This window comes from Polyodon spathula, chromosome 7, assembly GCF_017654505.1.
Source record: "Polyodon spathula isolate WHYD16114869_AA chromosome 7, ASM1765450v1, whole genome shotgun sequence".
NCBI classification, from domain to species: Eukaryota; Metazoa; Chordata; class Actinopteri; order Acipenseriformes; family Polyodontidae; genus Polyodon; species Polyodon spathula.
In genome coordinates this window covers 29,787,404-29,813,163 of record NC_054540.1, presented here as the reverse complement: position 1 = coordinate 29,813,163, position 25,760 = coordinate 29,787,404, and the positions used below count along the sequence as shown (strand labels likewise).

The 25,760-nt window shown below is 36.5% G+C and overlaps 1 protein-coding gene across 2 annotated transcripts in view; it reads left to right on the top strand.

Annotated features, from left to right (window-relative positions):
• Positions 1 to 10,638, top strand: part of LOC121318499 (protein O-mannosyl-transferase TMTC2-like) — a 157,989-nt gene extending 147,351 nt beyond the window's left edge. Inside the window, exon 12 of one of the 2 annotated variants that reach the window (XM_041255230.1) lies at positions 6,984 to 10,638. In XM_041255230.1, coding sequence (XP_041111164.1) covers positions 6,984 to 7,163 — 180 coding nt within the window. In that variant the 3' untranslated portion in view covers positions 7,164 to 10,638. The remainder of the gene's footprint in view (positions 1 to 6,983) is intronic. The other variant, XM_041255231.1, reaches the window with a different exon arrangement.
• Positions 10,639 to 25,760: the final 15,122 nt, after the last annotated feature.

Genomic DNA, 25,760 nt, shown 5'->3' with positions numbered 1-25,760 from the left:
ATCATTTAAACCTCCTATTCAATATAACTTTAGTTACATTTATTGGAGAAGCATATGAATTTCGGTTTCATTCTCTATACAAAATTACGATTAAGAGCATAAAAAACACATCATAATACAATCAGAGGATAATATTTAAAAATAGTTAATAATTTATAATATTCATTTAAAACACAATAAACACTTCAGATTTATTGGAAAACTTACTTAAAATAACTGTTAAACTTGTGTCCACAAGTTATGTAATTAAAATGATTCTTAAAACATTTTAACTAACGTTTAAGACAAAAATGATACAACTGCATTGTAGCTATAGCTTGCCTTGGTAAGTTTTATGACCCCTTACAATCAGGTAACATTTTGGAAGGCAAGCTTCAAAGAGTTAACAGTTTGTGTACCTTATCTGCAACCTTTGTAGTAGATCTGGTTAAAAATGTATCGGTGAAACTGAAATCGTTGTTAACAACCCAACCCCCCACAGCATGCCACACAGACAACAAAATTAAATACCTGAGAAATGCCTATATTACAATGAATTTAACCATGAATTTGCTTGACAGTATGTGGCAGGGTGTCCCACCCCTGTTTTATGTTTTGTGTGGTGTGTAATTGTCTGTTTGTGTGTATGTATTGGTGCACAGGGTATAATGTGGGTTATGTAGTATGGGTGATGTAAAATGTATATTTGTATTTAGGCATGGGGATTGCACAATCACTTCACGTGCAGATTAAAGTGGGTATTTCAGTGTGGGCACTGGAAGTGCACAATTAGTTCACGTGCAGACTGTGATGGGATTCAAGTGAAAGATTAATTAGCAATTGGATCCTGGCACAGCTGTAGATAAAAGGAGCACGAATCACTCTCAGGGTTAGGTGTTCAGGGCAAAAAGATGGGAGAAAGAGGATTGTAAATATAAATGATAACAATTGCTACTCGTGCTGAATACTTGTTATGGGTTAGTTTATGTTTATTTTGGCCAACGTGATGATTTTTTTGTTTTGTGAAAACTGTTTGTTTGTTTATTATATGTGCACACCAATGCAATTCACTTACCATTCTGTATCCATATATGTTCCTAGTCTGACATCACCTGCAAGCCATCTTGATACACGATCGTTAAAAGCAGGGGTTTGTTATAGTGAAGTTAGTCTGTATTTCAAAATTTAGCTCTATTGTTTTTTTTTTTTTTTTTTTTTGTGGGGGTGGGTTGGAGGTCCTGTATATATAATATGTAAAATTAAATAATCTGTGTGTAGTTTTTACACAAACAACTAGAGACATGGAGACAATAATATTGTCATTTTGTCTTAAGTAGCACTGAGCCCACACTATCATATTCTCAAGAGCAACAATTCTGTTTGAAACTTATACCCAAAGCCCCCACCCCCCCTAGACAACTAATACTATACACATGATGGAAATATACATGTCTCCCTTGGCTTACCATTTATGAATGGTTTTTGTAGTTTTACGATCGGCAAGCAATTAAACTCATTTTTTTTTATTACTGTGGCATCCAATCATTTCAGAGGCAGGCATTCCTGCTTCGCTGTCTTTTGGGCTTTATGCAGCTGCTTCTTAAAAAAGCCACTAATATACTTCACATCTGGTGGTACTCTCATTCCGGCATGCCTGGGAGAGGCTGTTTGAAGTTTTGACTGAAGTGCATTAAAACAAATGCCACAAGAATCCCAGCATTGCGGTCCCACCATGTCTTGGTGGACTTGTGTGCCCTGACTGGAAGTTGTTGTCCTCCGGTTTGTGATTTGTACGTTGGTTGTACTTGTACAGTGAGTGTTTTTGTTCTCTCTGGAAATGCTTTTCATCAGTTAAAGATCTCTATCAAACACTGTCAGCCCCAGGTGTTTTCATTTTTGGCATTTCAAAAAAGTTATTTTGATTACATTCTGCACAAGAAAAACACAAACACACACACACACACACAATACTTGGTGAGAATTGTACCTCCAGGCCAAAGAAATAAACCCTGGTCAAGCTTTACCATGATGGATGGATTCAAGCTTGCTTTATAATCAGCAGGGCAGTTGCTGCAGAAGAGCTTGGTGGCAGCAAAACAGCATGCACTGTAGGAAAGCATGTCTGGACTGTCTCGACCAAATTAGAGGGGTTTATTTGTATTAAGACTGACCAAATGATGTTGTGGACATGTGTGTGTTTAGATGGAAGGTTAAGAGTTGCAAGTGCACTGGGTCGATTAGTAAAGTTTTGCACACTAACTATCCCTTTACTTGTAAGTGAATTGCAGATACTGCTGTCACTAGTTCCTCTATTTTACTGCAGTCATGCCTTTTATTTAATACGTTTGTGTGCCCTGAGTGGTTCTCTATGAGGATTTAAATTTTTTCATGCTCAGTATTTTTCCTTTGGATCACAGACTAGGCATGCACGTACACCCACAGGAATTATGAACATATAATCATAGGGCCTAGACTTATGACCGGTCATGTTTGTATAAGGTCCAAGAAATGATTTTGATTTTAGTTCAAAGACTTATTGTTCCTTATAAGTGGGTTATAATCATCAAAGTCTGTTGTTAATTACTTGGGGGACTGTTCTGATCACACCTCTCAAGGGCTTTTTCACTTGAAATCTGATGTTCCACACCCTTATAAACCTAAGGGCCTAAAATAATGCAATCCCAAGATATATTCTGTTTATTTGACTGGCACTTAATCTAAAAGTTTGATCACCCTATCCTGAAAAGCCAACCCTTGCTTTGCTCATTTTGATAGTACAGCTGGAAATAAGGCACTGAGAACCTTGAGCTGAGGTTGTAACTCAAGCACTGCATAATAACTGAAATAAACTGAGCACATTTGTTACAATTATGATAAATTACCAAACTATGTTTTGTCTATTCTGCTATACTGGATTAAGAATGGGAATTTGACTGGTATTGTGTCGGCTTTAGTGTCACTTTTGCTGCTACCCCATCATGCACTGTGGCAGCAACATTTATTTGTATTTATTTTCTGTCTCCCTGAAAACATGCCTCGGCAGTGTGCTGTCAAGTTCTCAAATGTTGAAGTAATCAATTAAGCAAAAAAAATTAAATACATGGAAACTGGGCTGCCCAAAAAATGTCTCGCTTGAAAAGTTTCAGGCATCTGCATTCATTAAATCTACTGTATGGGTTGCAGAATCAACAGCAAGTGTGCTAGAGATCACATTCAGATGAGAACTGTGGCAAACCCTAACCTCTGTTTTGCACAAGTTTAAGAATAACCAAATAATTCAGCTGTGTACATGTGGCAAATGATTTTCTCATGAAACGACACTTCCTCGTCTACACTACATTTGAGTGATCATTTAGTTGTAGAAGGCACACATTTGTTTCGCTCAAATGATAATGCTTTGTTTTTATATTATTGTAACCCCAAGTTATTAACACCAATGGAAATGTTGTACTTGGCAAAGAGTAAAAAAAAGCGCAGCATCAGCCACACTAATCACAGAGCTCTTTAAGCATTAAAAGGCCAGCCAGAACCTGTAAATGCTTTCTGTTAGTTCAGCACCATATGCTGGATGTTGTCCCAGGTTTCCCACCTTTCAGGACATAAACTTTCCCCATTGCTGAAGAAGTTGTGCCAGTGCAAACTACTCCGTCTTCTCTCACACTCCCACAGCATTTAAAGTCTTCACACTAAAGCACTGTACTGCATTGAACTATTGCATCTGTTCTTTTAGTACATATTTTAAGTGCACTCATTTTCTCCTAACTGCATTGAAAATTAATACAAAATATTCCCATTCTTTAATGTAATACACAGGCTGTACTTGTTGTTTTGAGACACTGCTTTACAGATCATTAACTTCTGTGTTACTTTAAGGAGAAGAGAAGCATGGCGATTCATGATTTTGTTCTCCTGATGTCTTCCCACATTGATCTTGAACAGAGGATGGGTTCTCTCTAAGGATGACTCAGGCACATTTTAATTATACATGGCATTCTGTAAAGCTGTATGCAACATGAGTACTGATATTTTGGAGTTATGAGTCAAACATATTTTATCTGTGCCTGATATCGAGAAACTAATACATGCCTTTATTTCATCAAGGTTGGACTATTGTAATGCTCTGCTTTCTGGTGTCTCTTCAAAACTAATTCGTAGGCATGATCATAACAAGAAAGCATGATCACATATGTCCAATCTTAGCATCTTTTGCCAGTAAAATTAAAATCGATTACAAGATCTTGCTGCTGACTTTTAAAACCTTACACAGCCTTGGTCCAATCTATCTTAAGGACATTCTCTGTCATTATGTGCCACAGCGGGTTTGCAGTCTGCTAGTAGTGCCCAGCTGCTTGTGCCGAGGACAAGGCTGCGCACTGTGGACGATAGGGTCTTTTGTTCTATGGCCCAGCGTCTCGGGAATAACCTGCCTTGACATTTGAAGGACTGTGAATCTATTGAGGCTTTTAAATCTGAACTAAAGACTTATTTTTATCAACTGACATTTTTTTAATGTGTTTGCTGTTGTTAGGTTTGTTTTAATCTTTCTGAAAATGCTTTGAGATTTCTGTAATGAAAGGTGCTATATAAAATAAATTATTATTATTTATTATTATTATTATTATTATTATTATTATTATTATTATTATTATTAGATGCAAAATGAACTAATATCACCCTTCATAGCATATATTACTAAAACACAAGCTACTTTTCAAACAGTGTTTTTTGTTGCCTACACACGACTCACTATTTGGCATTGGTACATTATATTAACTTTATTGAATAGTTTTTGTTGCCAGTGCCTTAATACATCAGTCATGCTTATATGGCACAGATGACTAACACGGTAGAAATATACTGATAATACAAAAAAAAAACAAAACATTGACCATAGTTTTTGACATTGTCACAATCCACATCTTGGTGTCAGAGAGCGAATGAATCAGAGTCAACAATCTCCTTCCACACCTGTGAGGGCGCTGTATAACAGGAACATTGTGCCCCGGACTGGATGGTTCGACAGTTCATTCCAAGGTCAGGTGGTAGTCGGCTATCCAGGAAGGTGACTGAAGGTATATCGGGGTGTGGCCAAGCGATATTTTCCTTGTGTTATGGTTACGCAAAGACCTATGAGGAAAAACCCTGTGTATTAACCGTGAGTGTTTTGTCCTGTCTAGTAATTGTTGTATTTGTCATTGCTAGATAGCTAAAGTATTCAGGAGCTGTAGTGAGAAGCCAGTGTGCAACCCGGACTGCACTTCTTCACTGTAATTCACCACCTGAACTTAGAGCACTTGTTCTGTTGTGTGTGTGTGTGTGTGTGTGCTTGTATCGTGTCTTATTATTTGGGGACTGAACCCGGTTGAATAATGGTGCAGTACACATTGTTGTGTAGTGTCCGTTACTATTATTTAAGAGTTGCCGACACGCAACCCAGCCAAATAAATTGCTGTTTTCACTGTGAACTGTTTTTGTCTATCCTTCCTGAGCCCCACATCACCACTACACCTGCACACAGCAAACCACTTTGCCATAGGATTCTTAGAATTTCCTGGTGTTATTTAATCTAGGAGGTGTGTAAGTGAAGTATGCAAACTGAATAGATATTTCAGCGATTGTCCTCCGTTTGATTGAATAATGGAAAATGGCATGGGTTGCAAATTGTCAATGTACTTTTTGATTTAATCTATCCCTATGAGCACTGCCAGTGCTGTGGTTAAGCTGCAGTCAGTTCATTTTTGGTAGCTTATTGTGTGTAGAAGTTTGTGTCTGTTTACCTCTTTCTAAATTATGGACAAATATTTATTGAGGTTTACACAATATGAAAAGCAGATTCACTTTAGAAGTTGCACGCCATCTTTTCCCAATGGCTTTTGCAGGAGAAGACATCAAGGTGGACTGTTTACTTCAAAGGGCCCTATGAAATCTGCCGTTACAAAGAGATACTGATGATCTGAAGAATTCTTTTAACACCAAACACCATAAAAACTTCAAAACCATACGGTGTTTCATTTTTATATTTCACAATTTTACAAATATAATATCTGCATTTCGAAAGATCAGCTGAATGCTTTTTTTCACAATACTGTACACTTTTTTTATTTTACTCAATTTGGTTGCTTACCATTATACAGTTGTTGAGTAGCCAATCCTTCTAACTAGCATTTGAACTCATATAAATTAGCCTTTTTATACAGAATAGACTATATTCTGACCTGATAGTCTATTAAAAGTTATGACATTTTATCTGTAAGAAATTATTTTTGTAAAAAGGTAAAGTTTATTAAGGAATTCAAAATAAACTAACTCATAATGGTGCAGCCTTTTTGATGGGAAGACCCCTTAAACGCACAATGAAAAATGACTATTTGGACAAAAAGAAAGTTCTGTAATGTTGTTTACTTGTTTGCTTTTTCTGTTATCCAAAGAAAATGTCCAGCTTACTGTGTTGATTGAATGATTTATTACAAATGTGAATAGCTGGTTGCCCTTTAAGTATTCCCAAACTGGTTAAAAAGTATATCCCCAGAGCCTATCTTGTTTATTTGAAATAAAATCCTGCACATTGTTACTTAGATCTTTCAGTTCTACATCTGTTTACAAAACTGAAAGCCTCTCCCATAAGGAAGTCATTGTGTAGGTGGTGGAAGTATTGGGATTTCTGCCTTAAATTCTAATCGGGGGACACTTTATAATTCCTTCTTGATGGGGAAGTTAGTTGCTAAAACGTGCTACATATTATTTTGTATGAATGAACATATTGAGATGAAGTCTCATGAGTGTGCTGTTGCTGTGTTGTGGTCTGTGGGATGTCCATGGAGACCAGATGCTGTGTATTTGTCGCTTTCCTCAAAACTCTGAATAATACAATACCGTTAAATCCCTTTCTATATATATTATCAAATAATAATAATAATAATAATAATAATAATAATAATAATAATAATAATAACAAAATTACAATACATGTTGTTTTTTTTTTTTTGTTTTTTTTGTTTTTTCAGTATCCAGCTGCCTTGATGAACCTTGGGGCAATCCTCCATCTTAATGGAAAACTACAAGATGCAGAAGTGTATTACCTCCAAGCACTTAAACTGAAACCAGACGATGTCATCACTCAGTCCAACCTTCAAAAACTGTGGAACATCATGGAGAAACAAGGGCTAAAGACCTTGGGAACATGACAACAGGAATTAAAGTTGAACATATTCCATGAAGGGAAAAAAAAAAACATGTAAAAACAAATAGGAAGCCACATGGTGGATATCATGCGCTAAATCGGCCCTCCTAAAGGTGTTAAATTAGCCCTCCCTAATGAGATTTTACCATCGGATACAGAATGTTAAATTAGCTGTTAGACTTTAGCAAGAGCCACGAACCGTGTGTAAAACAGGAGCACTTCACTTGAAGCAGGACATTGCTGCACACTTGAAATCTTGTGGTAAAGCTCTTAGGGGTTTACAGTCGTCGTTTTGTTCTCTTGAGATACTATCCATCTTGGGAAGGTGAAAGACCACACAAAACATCAAGAGCTGAAATGAAACCCCCAAGAGTGCGATAGTAAACTTAGGTTTGTGTCTGTAATTCATTTCTAAAGCTGTGGTTTTGTGATGTCAATAGATAGCTTGTCAGTTTGATGGTTTTCATTGGCATCACAGGCAGCATGTTGTGAAAGACATATTTTGCCAAGCCTTTACGCTAACACTTAACTGACATTAAAAACATCAAATTGTACCACATTGCAAGGATTGCTTGTGATAGCTCTCTTCATTGTACCCAAAGTAGTAAACAGCTGTCATTACAAGGAGAGCTGTATTAGGGAAGTGAATAAACTCCATGAAAAGATTTAGTTTCCTAAATTATTATGGCAAGGAAAGTAAAAACATGAATCTCCCAAATTATTATAGCACGGAAAGCAAAAAACATGACTTATCCCTTGTAGAAAATGATATTCCAGTTTGTGTCACAAAATTACCTTTCATAAAAACTGGATCATGGGTATCACACGTGTAATAATGGAAACAAATCAAAACTTTGGCATACAATTACATTGCTAAATTCAAGTAATAATTTGTGTACAACTGAAAGAATTTAATTTTAAATATTGCAGCCTAACAATCTAAAAGTGGAAGTTCTTTATGAGTATCAGTATTAAAGTAGTAGCTAAGGTAGGTGTTTTACTGTTGCCTTTATGAAGTCATGTTTGCAACCTCTGCTTGAAACACGGACAGTCAAAAATAACCCTCTGGGTTTAAGTTGTAAAGAAATGGATACTGTTCAGAGGTATATTATTATTGAGAGGGATTCTGTCTCATTTGAAGTCACTTACTTAGAAATAACATGCATTATGTGGCCATGGTATGTTTACTGTTAGCATTTGATACTTATGAGTGCTTATACTTTGTACTGTTTGTATGAAGATTCTCCAATGGTTTGACATGGGACTAGACATCATTTTTGCAATGGTCGGGTGTTGCAGACTGATTTGACACAACCCTGCAGTACCATTAAAAAAAAAAAAAAAAAAAAAAAAAAAAAAAAAAAAAAACAATATAAGGACAAAAAAGTGTCAAGCTTAAACAGAAGGGTATTATCATTTAATTTAAATATGTATTAAACCATTGACAGTTTTGAAAAGGGAATATGTAGGAAATGTACCTCTGTACTTGCACACACAAGCAGTGGGGTTGGCTGGGTCTGTGAAGCTGAAGGATTAACCTCTGTCCTTATGTAGGCTATATTAATGTATCGTTTGCTTAAAACCTGACTACAGTAGAGTCTAAAGCCATGACGGATTACAGTTCTAACCAAATAGCTGTACAGATGTTGCACTCATGTAATAATGCACAAATCATAGAACTATTTTGTGTACGTGTGGGATTCTTTAAATGTATTTTCTTTTTCATTGTTGTTAAATTGTATTCCTCTGTATGAAAACCAGAACAAAACAAACCACTTTAATATATAAGAAGGCTGCAGTATATGTCAGCCACAATTAGTCAAATTGGTCAAAGGCAGTGAATCTTCAAGGTGGGATCAAAAAATATGTAGATTAAAATGGCAATCCAGTATTTAACTTATTATGAGATTGCATTATATTTTTTGTTTTGTTTTTGTTATTGCTTTTTTTTAAATGTAATTGTTAAACTTTAATACCTGTTAACAGAATGTCCCCTTGATTACAAAAGTAATCAATGTTGCTGTTACATTTGTTTTCATTACAACAATAGAACTCCATTTTATAGTGTTTGAGCTGCAGATTGGCAGCAATGGTTCAAATATATGAATGGTCCCTGTTGAATTTCCCACAAGGGTGTCCTTTGGAATACATAACCTTGGTATTATGTGAGCAACTGTATATAATACTGTCTACTCTATTTATATATCATATTCATTGGTGTGTGGTACTATTTATTTATTATACCCGTAAGTACAAAGAGCTAAAAACAATTCCTATATATCTTACCTAATATGTATTGTCATATTTATTTTCAGAGAGATAAAAAAAACATTAAAGAATAAAAAAAGTGAGATTTGGCAAAATAGAGAGAGATATAAAGAACAAAATGTACCTATCGCTCCTTGCAGATATTTCAGTGCTATAGTTCTACAGGGTTTCTGCATTCTGCTTCAAGGGTTCACATGAAGCAAAACAGAAACTTGTGAACCCTAGGAAAAGCAACACTTCGTTATGGTACTGAAAGCATGTCAAAGCGTGAGGCTTATTGGAGTTTGAATGTAAAACTCCCAGAGGTAAACCCCTTTGTAACTAATCGCTGTCCAAACATATAGTAGAAAATGTGACATGATGGCAATTAGGTAAGAGCTATTTTGTTAGCACTGTGTACTTTTATGTGTCTGTAGTGAACCACTTAATTTTTGCCATGCCAATAAATAAATAAGAAGCAAATAAACCGAAATTATTTAATCACTGCACAGGAAAGACCTTAATGTTTGTCATGTTTTAGGCTTTATGTTGATTTGGTTGGTTTATTGTACTTGACAGGGGACAACTGCAGCTTTGATTGTTCTTCAAAAGAGAAATGTTAGAATTTAAATTCCCCATTGTCAACATCCAATGTTACCCTCTCATGATTACAGTAAGCATGTACATAACGTTATTATCAGAAAGTCATGTATGCCCTATATATGCAGATTCCCTCTCCTTTTATCTGTGTGTGGCTTTGGTCACTTTAGAGTTTGTTAATTCACATCTCCACAATTCTGTAATGGTCTACTTCTAATGGAACATCAGTAGTCTTCATGTGTGGCTGTAGCAGTGTTTTCATCAATACTGACACTGTGTTGCACGTAGCAATGATAGCTGGGTTTGTCACAAAGTGAAACATTTAACCTAACTGGCGCTGTGGGCTACCCACAGCCCTGCTTCGATATAACTTGCAAATTCTTCTGGTGGAGAAGCTATTTAAAATAATGTTAAGTGTTACAATATGTGTCTGCTCAGGGATTTCAAATGGTGGCTTATTGCAGACAGTGCTTAAAGGAGCACATGGCAAGTTTACTAAATTAAAAGTTTTTTTTTTTTTTTTTTTGAAAATTGTTGTATTTGTATAAATTGTCAGGATGTGTAGGCTTTACTTTTGTAAGATACAAGCAAATTATTATGTGCCAGATTAGCTTTTCCCAAATGTTCTTTTTCCACAATAAAGCAATGGTAACTTGCATTCACATTAAGACTGTGATTTTTCATTATGGTAACATTTCTAACATTCATTATCAACACATGCTAATTACTGCTGGCATCTTCTGAGACATGGATTCAAGTTAACACTTAAACAAATGTTTTCAGTTCCACTGTAATGAAAAAGACTTTTTCTCTACACGACTGCAAAACGTATGGATATAGTAAGATTTCTTGCAGCATAATGCTGTGTTGTTCTTATGGGCAGTAATAATGTAGACCTGTTCCTCCAGTGAGAACATGTTCTATGTATTTTGGAGTCAAGCCCAAGCTGTTAGAAGTCCTAAGTGATCCTAACTTAAAAAATAGGTTCTCAAGAGTACCAGTTATTTGATAACACCTTTTTATTTTGGTTCATAAGTCTGAGGTATAAGGCAAACACATCTGAAGTGGCCATTTAGGGAATTGTGAAATTGTATCTCAGTTTGTGCATTCATTTACTAATATAGACTGGTTTTCCAGAAGATTTTAATGAGCTTCCCTGAGAAAAAGTGTAACTACTAAAAATCATATGGAGACAGTATTTACAGAATCCTTGTTTTTGCCAGATTTAGCAATACAACAATACACCCACTATGGGACTGATGTATTTCTTTAAAAATAAAGCCATCACTTTGCCAAAGGCACATTTTCAGAGGGATAAACTTTAGGATTTTTTTTTTCTTTTTTTTTTTTTTTATGTCAGTGGCTAATTGTTAACACCAAAATTTAAAAATGATTTATAAAAAGTAATGTTTTTCTTTGTAACTAATATTACATTATCTACTTATGTAAGAGCTTTTTCCAGGTAATAAGAACACATTTTCTACAAAAGTACAACTTGGTTTGTGACACTCCCTCACTTTCCTTGCACCAAAATGCTGCATTTACACATCCCCGTGCCCATCATTGTATATAAGTATTGAAGTCTGCGGGTCGAAAGTCAAGATGTTGACCACAAATGTAAATGAAATGCTGTGGCCAAATTGCAAACAGAACTTTTAGAAGTTATATAAATAATGTTATAAGTGGTACTCCACTCAGCATGTGCAAAGCATTGACTTTAAAGGACAGATGATCAAATCTAATTATAGCTTTCGCTAAGATAGGACAGTGTGGGACTAGAGGGATCTCTTTACCAACTGGAAAGTGTGTGTGTGTTGACTTAAATAGTGTAAACAGATTTGCTGTTTGTGTACAGCATGCTGTGTGACACAAGGTGCTCAAGAGTATTTGAAATTCTTATTTTGCAATAATTTTATTGCTTGTGATACTGACCTACTCAATATGGGAAATTGAACATGAGTACATCTACTGTAAGACTGCTTTAAACAAGTGTAGACTCTTACTTTCACCAGAGTCTTACAGTTACTAGAGTCTTTGGGCTGGAGTTATTGAAAAAAATATTTAACTGACACTTTAAGTTCAAGATGGGAAAGTTCCAAAAAATAAGACACATGATAGTTTGTTTCTTAGCTATCTGTTATTAAGTCATTTATTTAAAATTCAGGATAGAAATGATTTCAAGATGCTGCAGCCGAAGTGCAGCAATTCGTCCTGAACTTGAAACATAACCTTTGTAAGGATAAGTAAGGCAAGTGGATAGAAAAATGCAAACTGAGGGTTTTTAAAGTGAGCATGCATGTGATAAAAGGAAAAATATATACAGCATATGTAAGTATTGTAAAGACTAGAGGGGTATGGTAAAACAAACAAACACACACACACACACAACACACACACACATATATATATATATATATATATATATATATATATATATATATATATATATATATATATATATATATATATATATATGTGTATGTGTGTGTGTGTGTGTGTGTGTGTGTGTGTGTGTGTGTGTGTGTGTGTATGTATATATATATATATATATATATGACTGTGGCCCTTAAATGAGGGTGGCAATTATACGTGGATGGCCTTTATTAATAATATTATGCTTTACATATGCTTTACTTTTGCCACATCTTTTCAGAGTCTCCCATATGCCTTTTTGCAAATTCCAAGCGAGATTTTACATGTGCTTTTTTCAGAAATGGCTTCCTTCCTGCCACTCTTCGATACAGGCCAGATTTGTAGAGTACCTCAGCTATTGTTGACACATGGACAGTTTCTCCCATCTCAGCCACGGAACGCTGTAGGTCTTTTAGAGTTGTCATTGACCTCTTGGTGGCTTCTTTGACCAATGCCCTTCTTACCTGGCTGCTAAGTTTGGGAGGACGGCCTGCTTTAAGCATATTCTGGGTGGTGCTGTATACCTTCCACTTCTTAATGATCGACTTGACTGTGCTCCAAGGGATATTCAATGCCTTTGAAATCTTTTTATACCCTCCCCTGATCTGTGCCTTTCCACAACATTATCCCAGAGTTGTTTTGAAAGCTCCTTGGACTTCACAGTAGTATCTTTTCTTTGAATGCACTACCCAACTCTGGGACCTTACAGAGACAGGTATATTTAATCTGAAATCATGTGAACCACTTTTATTGCACACAGATGGACTCCATCTGTGTGAATTCTGAAGGCAGTTGGTTGCATCTGAGCTTATTTAGGAGAGTAATAGCAAAGGGGGTGAATACTTTAATTGATTTGTTGTCCCCTCCCCATGTTTTCACACATTGAAAGTGTTGAGTAGGTTGTGTAAATCAAAGGAAATATCCCATTTAAATGCATCAAGATTTCAGGTTGTAACACAACAAACCGTGAAAACGTCCAAGGGGGTGCATACTTCCTATAGGCACTGTAATATAATGTTATATATAACATCCGGCCTATGACTGTACCTTAAACATCATTCTGCAAAAGAAGGGTCTGGGAGGTGGCTATTGTAGTTCTAGTGAAAGATAGTGAATATCTGTATCTACAGTCAATTCTTATTAAAATCAAACTTGGATCAATCATATTTCATGACTCAATGCATTTTTTTACATAGTCCAGGACAAATGTATTAGTCCTTATTGTAAATTGCCAATTCACTTAACACAGATTTCCTGTTTGTGAAAATTATTTTAGAGCCCCTTCAGGGTAGACAAAATGGAAATTTGCCCTACTTTGAACAGATGAATGAAAAGAATATTGGAAAATGTATTGACTTCTATCCATATTACTGTCTCTGTACTGTGTTTTAGTGCTGTTTTGGGATTACTGATCCCATGATGCATTTTGAGTTGCCATAGTGGTCAAGCATCAATGTTATCGATGCATCATGCACCACCATGCAAGAAAAAGAAAGATGTTGCTGCTGTCAGTGTTTCCGATTTGCTCAATACCCGATTGTTGAGAATGCCTTGCTTTTCAAAAATCAATTTTAAAGTATGTATATCAATGCATTGTGGGCTTTACAGAGAAAACTATGTCGAAATTGTCTCTTTATTGTATATATATATAATATATATTATATTATAGCTATATATATATTATATATATATATATTATATATATATATATTAGTATATATTATATAGTGTGGGTGTGTGTGTGTATATAAATTCTTAATGTACACAATGGATTTAAAAACAAAGTTACTGAGTTTTTTAATGTTACTTCTTTGAAAATAAAAAGTATAGTTATACGTGTGTCCACGCTAGCCACGTTCAATTAAAACTTCTCATCAATCCAGTTGGTTAATGATTAAGACGTTGATTTACATTTCTGTAATGCCAGTTATAGAAATTAATTCTACAATAAAAGTCTAGCTGGAAATTTTTCTTAATGAGTGTGAAACATTTTTTAAGTTATTTTTTTTATTGAATAATATCTGAAAGCATTCCATTACGGTAAATCTTTATTTCACTTCTCCGTATGATGATGAAGGCCGTAGCTAAACACACTCACTGCTCTCCCTTTCTCTTCTTAATAACATGTTCCATGTTTAAACAGATGTGTGCTGATTCATAATTTTGAGTGTTAGAGCACTACTGCTTCTACTGGGAAAGGGAGACATGTTTACTTGTCTTTCAAAAAAAAAATCCTTTTGAAATGATTTTAGTCTTAATTTGATCTAATCTGGTACAATGTATACATTATCTATCGCTATATTAAAAGCATATAAAAACAGTATCTTTCAGTGTTATAAATAATTCTGCTGTGCTAAAAAGCAAATCTGTTTTAAAAATAATTATCCTGAAAAGACTGGAAAGTTCATTACCAGAAAGTGTGTGGGGGAAAAAAAAAATCACCTTTTAAAATCTATTGAAAATGGAATACGGTATGCAGGCCCGGTGAAAGAAAGTTGGGGCCCAAGCTACATCATGTTATGTAACTCAACTCAGTCACAGAAGAGGGTTTATTTCAATCTGCTTTTAGTTTGGTTAATTAATCACAACACTTCTGGCGTGATACATGTTTATAAGGGTGAGGCGTTCTTTCCACAAACATTCATTTAAAATCTCTGGGATCTCCTTTATTTGAATAGACATTTAAAAAGCGGGACTGCTGGGTTTTGTGTTCACTGTCCTCTCCTTATTACGCATGGAATGAAAACATAAATATCACTTAAAATTAAAAATCTATGGCATCATGTTTTTGTTGCTGGAGAAATAATATTTTAGAAGTCAGTGCTTAAAGTTGAGAACTGTATCAAGAGGTCAAAAATACAAAGAAAGCCATTCATCTTTGGCCAAAGGTTTTGCATCACCCTATAAAATGAATACATTTTGGTACATGAAGTCAAATGAAACCTGTTGAATACTGTTACGTTAACATCAGTGGTGGCTGATGGCCCAAAAAAATGGGGAGCCAGAAAAAAAAGCCCCCTTAAGCCCCCAGCAGTAGTACAAGATTCTTATTGTTTTCTGACTGACAATATTTTGTATGTTATTATTTATTTAGCAGACACCTTTATTCACAATGATTTACAGGCGATACATGGCAGTACTGTGCAGGGGTTACAATACAAGTTTAATATTTAAATAAAGTATTTTTCAGTTTAGTTTGTGAGTGACTCAGTTATGAGGTATGAAGCTTTCTAGTGCCGCAAGAAAGTTTTTGAGTGGCATTCAAAAGCGCCAGAATAAAAAGAGAGAGCAGATACTTAAAAGCAAGTTGCCGAAACTAACAACTCGGAATCAGCATCATCATCATCACAGCCAGAACCAGAGTTACACCTCGTCCAACTGTCGTTATCCTGCTCCAATCAAAACACAGACAACCCTGATGATATGCCACTAGCGACTAATTATGGTACAAATACTGCAAATAATGAAAACAAACAAAACAAACTGGAAGCTGTAACTAACTATTGTTGTCACACGACCAGTTCCCAACTGATAGAGCAAATTATCCAGTAAATATCGATGATTCAAATGTAAAATAGTTAATTATTAAAAAAAAGGGTCTTGCAAGCCCAAAGAACCATTCCATTGAGATAACAAAAACAGAGGAAATGAAGGGACTAGGCAGATACAAATTCTTGTATGCTTTTATAACTTTCAACAAGTTAAGTGTTTATGTGCTACTGAAGTTACCTCCTTGACAAACTCATAATAGTAAAAACACAGACAGCATGAACGCTCTTTATATTGTCTGACCGTACAGGACAACTTTTAAAAAACTGTTTTCTGCAAACTCTTTCATCTTCAGCTATGCAGTAGATAAACTTTAAAAGCCATTATACTGTTTCCCCTATTAAATTAGTGGTGATTTCAGAGGTGTTTGAGCATCCTTTGCCCCATCTCTTGGGACATAATTGCTGGCTTTTAATGGAGCTAAAGGTGTTTATCCTTTATTAGGTTGAGCCCTTGCTCAATTGTTTTAGGATTGAATGTTACAACTTGCTGGACCTGTGACACAAAATGTTGGTAAGAGTCACACTTTCTTTTCTTTGCAAAAAGCAAGTAAGACTTCAAATTCAGAATGTGCATTATTGTCATCCACATCTTGAGTTTGGATTCACTGGAGTCCACCATTATTTCTGATGGGTGAAATGCTAGCCGTATCAGTCCAGAGATGAAAGACAAAGAGAAGAAGAGGCGATACCTTTTATTGGACTAACTAAATAATTAATCACAAGCTTTCGAAACCTCAAAGTTCTCTTCTTCAAGTGAATTAGAAAAGAGGACCTGAAGAAACCTTTGAGATCTTGAAAGTGTGTGATGAATTATTGTTTAGTTAGTCCAAAGGTGTTGCCTCTCCTTCTCTTTGTCTGTCAGTATTTCTGAAAGCTTCTCCTCTTTTCCAACCGATCGATCGCAGTTAGTTTAAACTCTGTAGATTATTAGTTTATATATCCTCTTTTAATCATCTTAATTTTACCGATTTAGTAGCTACTTGTATCTGTTCTTCTGTTTATTTCCATCCTGTCTGTAGTCTTTTTTCAGTGTGTCTCTTTGGAGACATACATTGTGTGTGACCAGTCATAATTCAATACATGTATGTTACTAGTTTAGTTCAAGAATACTGTTTGACTAAACCATTGCTACTGTATATGTGCAAAGAGGTCTTGAAGCTGTAAGTGGTACAAATTCTTAAATCACCACTCTTATTATATTTTCATTTCAGTCATCTAAAAAAAAAACAATCATGTGCCAGCATATGCTTTGCCATCTGCTGCTTTATCAGAAAATGTATAGTACCCTAATTAACCACCCAATGTACTCACTTAGCATACCAAATCTGAATAACTCGAAATTGTATTGGTAATTAATTTAGAACTATTTGTAGATTTTATTTTTTATTTTATCTTTTTTGTGTTGATCAGTGGCAAAAACTCCTAATTAAATCCATTTTGATTCCATGTTGTAACACAATAAAATGTGGAAAAGTCCAAGGGGGGTGAATACTTTTGAGAGCCACTGTATAAGGTATATGGAAAACCACCATGAATGGCATTTGTAGCAAGAAACTCATTGATCTGAAATCAGTTCTGTAGCATCAAGAATGTATCAAAGCCAGAATCAAACTAGCATGGGAACTGTTCTGAAGCCAATGCAAAGAAAAGGATGTATTTTCTGAGATGAATAAAATAAGCAAGAAACAACTTGATTGCAGTATAATAATTGATCTCTGAGTAGGTTCTTGCTGGTTTTCCTCTCTGATAATGTGCCTTTGCCTCAGCTAATACTGTACTGTATAAAACAGGTCTCCTTTCCAGACAGGTGTTTACAGTTGTACCAGCACCACAAGGATGTCAATGGCATTTGGGGCTGCTTTGTAAAGCTTCCAGATATTTTAATTGTGTGCTTAATCTGGAACTGTTTTGAAGGACTTGTACAACATATATATAGTGGCGAACATTGGGGGTGCAAAGGGATTCTGTCTTTGAGAATTCTGCAAATGGAAATGAGCTGAGAATACTAATAAAAATTTGGCATTTCACGGTTTCTAAACTTTTTAATTTAATTGACATTCACCATTGTTTCCATTATGTCTATAAAACCACATGCTATACATAATTTATAAAGTATGAGAGTCAAAGAGATACAATTACACTTGAGTTGTTATCTGAGCAGAAGTACCAGGGTTGGAATTAATAATATTATAGAAGGCGATAATCCCCCTTGATGGGTGTAATATTGATGGATGTTACCAGTCAAAGTGTTTGGGTCTATATAATCCTCTAATCAAATCCCATACAATCCAAACAATGTGTCAGTGTTGGAGGGTTACTGTTACTTTTGCTTTCTATGGGGTTTATGCAGACCTTTATGGGGTTGAGTGCCCCTGAACCCATGCCAACCCTCACTTGTTTCAGTCAAAAAGCTGTTCCATTAGCTAAGTTAACACCACAAAGATACCCTGCATGCCTTCCACCTACTATGTTTCTTATAAGAACCCATACTCACACTTGACATTCTAATAAACAGCCTTTGCTGACTGAACCTCATTTCCTTGCTGTGAAATGTAGCTGTGACTTTTCCTTCAACTCAGGGTCTGTAGGGGGATAATTATAGCCTGTAGTGCCACATAGTAATTAAAAGTAAGATAAAGCATTTTACCTCTATAGTAATGTGTGTGTTTATGCTATTATACCATTAGGCATTACGTTTATCTGCTTTCTGAACTACTGGGGTGAGTCAGTTTTAATTCTAGTTGATGTTTGCAACACACATGTTCTCTTTTTTGTAGTTGGAATTGCTGCAGTGAGGGGAAAGTGGTTCAGCATTTCAAATTGGGAGAAAGGTTGGGGGGTAAAATAATAATTGGACACACAAAAAAAAGAAAGTAGGACTATATTCCCCCAAACAATGGAAAAAGTCATGCAAAGCAGAAAAGATCAAATGCTTATCCTATTGCCAGCAATACAATATGAAGCCCTACCACAGAACTTCTCCCACATTGCTAGAACTTTATAAAAGCTGGTTCTTGCATGTTCCTTTTTACATTGCTTTTGTAGGTGCTCCGTTTTATGCAATTTTGCAAGCTTATGTTTTGGATTGTTTTGCAGACAATATATCTGACTAAGAATGATGCTCTCCTGACTTTTTTCAGCTCTACTCCACTGCTTCCTCAGTTGCCTCTTTTCTCTAACCAAACCTCTCACACCCATATGTGTAGATGGTATACCCAAATTTATCCAGCTTCCTTTCTACTGTTCCACTTGCATTTTCCAAAAACAAGCAGAGAATCCATGTCAACCATGTGCCAAGCCATTTCCTCAGCTGCTCTTGGCCACTTAACCCTTGGTTTGCACCCATTATGGTTCCTTTCTCTCCAAGGTTGGTTCATTTGACGAGGCTCACCAGGATCATTTGTTCCATCACTAGCTGTACTATTTCCTCCTGTCAGCTGTCTCTCCCTGCTATCACATGGTCTTTCCCTCGGTGCCAGCTGCACTATTCATAATAGACATTTGATTTATTTCAATTTTTATGTAATGTATTATACACATATAGACGCTCATTCTCAGATAGGAAATTGACTACATACGGCTAAAAAAATGGAATCCCCAGGGCTACATCAATAATTTTAGAAGTATGCTCTCCTGGCACTCTATTCTGCAAACAAAAAGGAGATGGAAAAAAATAATACAATTATATTTCTTCAATACTGTACTTATAAGGCTATAAGTGCAAAGTAGAATATTATAAAGAGTACCGTAAAAGGCTATGTGAGGTGACGTCTCAGGACTGCATGCTGCACCACCGGCCGGACGCTGTGTGAGGTGACGTCTCATGACTGTACACTGTGCCACCGGCCGGACGTTGTGTGAGGTGAAATCTCAGGACTGCATGCTGCACCGCCGGCCAGGTGCTGTGTGAGGTGACGTCTCATGACTGTACACTGTGCCACCGGCCGGAGGCTGTGTGAGGTGATGTCCCGGGACTGCATGCTGCACCGCTGGCCAGATGCTGTGTGAGGTGACGTCTCAGGACTGCATGCAGTGCTTCTGGCCGAGGCAGTGTGAGGTGACGTCTCAGGATTGGCAGCGGTATGTAAATTAGTTGCGCAAAGGACGTTGGGATCAGAGAACTATTTTGGGATTTTTTTTCGGTAAATATTTGATTATTATTAATTGTTGTGTTATTGCCCTTTCATTGTTGTCATATTCTGTTATTGATTGAGACGTTTGATTTGTTTCATTGTTGCTTATCACTGTATTACCGTGGGGTTAGGAAAATGTCTGCATCTGTGGGTAGTGGGATGTCAGCATGCATGAGTGAGCTAGTGAGTGAGAGTGGTTTTACACCTCTTGTTGGTTGCATTAATAAACAACCTTAAAAGAGCTTTGTGTCAATTTCCACAAAGCATGCTATTCTGCCAGTAAGTGGGAGCTGTGATTGTGGTATGCGAATAAAAAATATAACCCTCAAAAGGGGGAAAAGGGTTCACATGCAAACCCAAAAAATTGATGTGTATTTTGAAGTATTTATCCCATTTCCCTAGTCGGACAAGGACATTCTTGGTATCACAATAAAAGTAAGCAATTAAAGTGTAATTACATGTAAGCATACCCTGTGATCTTCAAAGACTTTTGAGATATGCTATTTTTTATTATATATTTAAAATATTTGAACCTGTTGTTGCTGATGAGGGGTTCATTTTAAAAGGGTTTAACAAAGTTTACATTATTAACATATTTTACATAAAATTTTGAACGCCTTTGCATCTATTTTAAATGTATTGAAAGGTATACCTTTTGACCAATGACTTACCAGTATATTGCTGCTGTCTGTGCGTTTTTAATATACCCAGGTCAGTTTCTAACTAAGACTGAGCTTTCCAAATAAGGAATTGGCTAATTTTAACAAATAATAAGCTGATACATAAGATACAGCTGATGATAAGACGATACATTCACTGAATGAAATCATTAATCAGTTACTGTATGGTCCTTCAGGCATCACTTTGTTGTTTTGATAAGAGCTGTCACCTAGATGTGTGTTCCCAGAAAAGTTCCTACCCCATAAACTAACCTAGCATATAAAAAAAAAAAAAAACACTGCATCTGGCTTTTGATGTGTAAACAGACTTTCTTTTTTTTAAAAACCTACATACATAGCTTTTGAGAGTTGGACAAATTGGGCAATTACTTGATAATATCATGTAAGTTCTGCTTACATAAACACTCAAGTGACAAAGAGCTCTAGTGATCTCCTTTGTGTTTGAAATTTGCCTTACGGTGAAAAAAAGATTTATGTTTAGAATGTGAGATTTATTGCTGGAAACGTACAGAACAAAAGAACCACACAGACTTTTTTTTTTTTTTGTTTTGTTTTTTGCTTACTGTCTGATTATCATTCTTTGAATAATATACATGTTTTTTTCCCCCTGCTGTATCACTTTTGTCATCACAATATGAATGAATGTAGTCCTTCATGGATAAACTTTCTGGAACCTTGAATATATAAATCAAATTTAAATTATGTGCAAGTTCACTGCAAAATGTAAGCAACATAATTTTGTGTTCACAGGTGTTCTGTGCAGTTCTCGCACCTTGTTTAAAGTTCACATCCCAGTATATCAAGTTACTTAAGTAGAGTAATCCAATGAGTTAAAGAGCATCATATCTATACACTAGCATTCTTTAACTGATGTTTTTCATCAGGGGTGATTTAGTGGTCCCATTATTAACATCACTAAATCAATGGCTGCCCTAAAGAGGTCCACGATTAAGCAGGTTTACAAGTTCAAGGGCGATGATGTCATTGTATTGTTATGATGTAATTTCATTCAGCCCATAGGAACATTGGCTGGTATAACTGCATTAATGGAGACATTGGGTGCGTTAAGTAACTGAGCATCTCAGAGTAATAATGGTTCTGTTCACTTGGACCAATGATGAAATCTGCTCTGCAGCACTATCAGCTGCTTGGGGGGAGCCAAACTGAGCATGTCGTAAAGTGACTTCTTTCACTGAGCTGCTCTGAGCGGATCACTTACTAACACACCCAATAATAACAGGGATGGTGTGGTGGGGCTCTGTAATTTCCTTGGGTAAGTCTTTTAGTTATTTAATGTAGAATTATTTTCTCAAAGTAAAAATGATTTCCATTACATGAGAGTAGATGTTAAAACTTCATGCTGATTTGAACTCGGCTCTCGTCAAGATAAGCACCAACTAAGATGTAGCTTTACAGTAAACTAATATGATCCACCTGCATTTCAATCCATTTGCATTGCTTTCCATCTGATGATGTAGACATCCTTCTGTCTGGTGTTGATGGCTGAAGTGTAATGCTGGCTCCAGGGATCAGCTTATTTTGCCTCTGCAGTGCATCAGCACACACAATGGCTGCGATGCTGGCTCTGGGGATCAACCACAGTGCAGTCTCCCCAGCACATTAGCATGACAACAGTCTGAATTGAGCTAAGTAGGGTACATCTCTGGGATCTTCAAGTGGGCACCTTCTATCCTCTGGGTTTCGTAAACTAGCCCATGACACCTCAAGGGGGCTCGACAGTGAGTCTAGCATCCCAGCATCACCTGCCTCCATCCCCCCCCACTCAACTCAGTCCAGCTTACTTACCCGTAGATCAGCGTTGCTTTCTTCCTATTGAGCTTGAGATTCCCATCCAGAATCTTTCCATCTCAACCGCATCCAGTTTCTGCTCCTTTCTGCTGATTCAGATAAGTTCTTCACTGTGCAATGCAACTCTTGGCCATTGAACCCGACATCTCTGAGAAACCGGGTTGTAGAGTGTGCCACAAATCCTCGACAACCCACCTCCACTGGGTAAACTCGGACTCTCCATCCTCGCTGTTCCGCATCAGCAGCTAGTTGAGCATACCAAAGTTTCTTCCTGTCATACGCCTCATCCACAGCATCCACCCATGGCACTGTTAACTCTACCAGATGAACAAGGCATGCTGATCCAGACCACAAGACAATGTCTGGTCGAAGGTTAGTGGTGGCAATCTCAGGTGAAAAAATAAGACATTGACCAACATCTGCCAGCATCTTCCAGTCTCTTGCAGCTTCCAGTTGTCCTGGGCGAGGCTTGGTTTTAACATCTTTTCTTGGTGGTTGCTCTCCTGGATGGAGGAATATTGTCTTTTGTGTGTAATGCTTTGATGGAACAGATGGCAACTTATTGGTCAGGTTACACTTGTCTTCCAATGCTAAGGCCAAACATCGCAGCACCTGGTCATGGTGCCAAGTATACCGTCCTTAGCTAAGACACCTTGCAGCCTGTCAAAATGTGTCTTAATGTTGCAGGTGATGAATACAAAGGACATGAGGGATCCTGACCCACCCAGAGGTTTAGGTTCTGTGGTGATGGGAGAACATCATATGTTCATCTGATGAATAAACTGATCCCGCTCTGCTCCATTGTCCATAGGTCTTGCCAGTCGATCTTGTGTTGTTCCTCACTCTCCCATCTCATCCATTCTCCCTGCTTGGCCTGGGAAACGGCCTTAACACACCTGATATCCTGTGAACTGTGGTTTGCTTCTTGTTGCAGGATTTCATTCGACTGACTTAACTGACTTTGTAAGAAGTACTGATCAATGCAAAGCCCTTGTCCCTTCTTCTTCAAGCATTTAATTCTCCCTTGATGAATCTTCAAACCCCTGACCATTGCCGCCTTGCTCCAGCCACAGACACAAACTTGGAGTTCTATGTCTTTATTAACTGCAGATCTTGAACTAGTCTTTTGTGAAGTACTCTCCATTCTCATATCTGTTTCCATTCCTAAGTCATTAACCGTATTATCCAACTTTGAGTCATCTTCCGCCTCTGCTTTCCATATCTGAGCTTCGATCTATCCAGCATCAACTGAGAACTTGAATCAAAGATGCAGCATCTTTTGACTCAGTCAAAGGGCTTGAGGCTGGGAAGAGAAATGCTCTGGGTCTAATACTGAGAGCTATTGCTTGACAGAAGGGGTATTAGGACAGGGAATACATGTAAATGCTTGACTCAACATTTACAAAACAGATACACTTGCAATAAGCATTCGTCCGACTGTACCTAACTTTATTTGGTAACACTTTATATTAAGGTGTTGCTTATTAATGTTTTATAAGTGTTTTATAAATATATATTAGCTGCTTAGGATTAATAAGCACTATATGTGGTTTATAACCATGCAATAGCCATAGACGGAATTATGTTTAAACATCTCAAAGTACAATAGGTGGCTAAAAAGTGTCCCCTTTATAAAACTGTTATTCTGTTTATGGCTATTGCATGGTCATAAACCATAAAGAATGTTTTATTAAGACTATATAACATAGTTATTAAGTATGTATTACATGTTTATAAAACCTTTATAAAACATTAATAAGCAGCACCTTCATATAAAGTGTTACCTTTATTTTTTAACACATGATGGAATTTGTGTCAACATTAGCACCAGAACTGTAGATTATGTGACTGCACTGGAAATAAAATGTCATTGCTCACTGCTACATTGGGTTTTGTAGAAAGGATTAATATCAAATCAAACTGTACGCTTTTTGATTAAAAAATTATGACAATTTTATATACGATTAAAATATTTACATGCCTTCCTGCAAAAGTATTATAGCCACAACATATAAAAGAAAAAGGATCCTCATAAGTTAGCAGACTTTTCCTTTCCAGTGCACGAGGGAGTACAGAAAGCAAAGGAGCGTAAAACAAGCTCCTGTTATTTTTTTCTCAATGTATATGTCTGAAACTTTCTTAACTAGGTCAACAAGAATACAATCCCGTTTGAGAAGACTATATATATTTTTCAATGTAGGTGTTGGGGGAACTGCCTCTCTCAGAAGATCCTATGAATAATATATAAAGCCGAGTAGAACCTGTGTTCTGCGCAGAGACAGTGATAAATATAAGAACACAAAATAGGGTTTACATTTTTTTTTAGCCATGCAGAGAGAAAACAGAGAGATTGTTAGTTGACACCTAATTTAGAAAGACAGTAAACAAACAGATTGTTGGAATTTGTTGAACTTGTCTTATCAACAAAAGGGAAAGTAAAAAGCTGCCACTTCCCCTCAGGCTAAATAAAACAACTCTTCCTACCATATCCCTATCACCACTCCTACAATTTAATGATCGCCAGTTTACCAGAAACCCTTTCATTTTATTCAATTATGTAATTAAGCATTTCAGAGAACCCCAATGTCACTCTTGCCAGAGTGATGATCTCAGACAGGTAGCATTAATTATTTTATGTAATTAATCTTTCTGTTAGCCTGATAGAAAGTTGTTTTCAGAACCTGGAAGCTGAGGAGCTGTCCTCAGTCACTACCACTATTATGTTAAGCCCACTGGGATAACTTCCCAGCAATGTCTTAATGTTTTATGGGTAAAGTTGTCCTTCACCATGTATTTTAATTGGCCAGTGTGAGAGGGGGTGTGTGGGTGAATCACTAATAGAAGTGGAGACATGGATTTCTGTTGAAAAGCCACACAAGTGCACTGCTTTATTTTTAATTTACCAACGATGGTAGTTTGGTTTATTTTTTGCAGTTCTTTTGCACCTGCAAGTGCTAGAAAGCAAACGGAAAGTTCAAAACCAAACAATGAAAAAAGGGAAAACAAACACTGTAAATAAAACTTTCGGTATTATACATAAGATGCACTTCTAAAACATCAAAACACATCTCAAAATAATGCAAAATTCATGATGACACCATGCTTTATACTTTTAGAGGTGTTATGAGTCAGCATTTATACGGAGAGCAGCTGAAGATTGAATTACTTC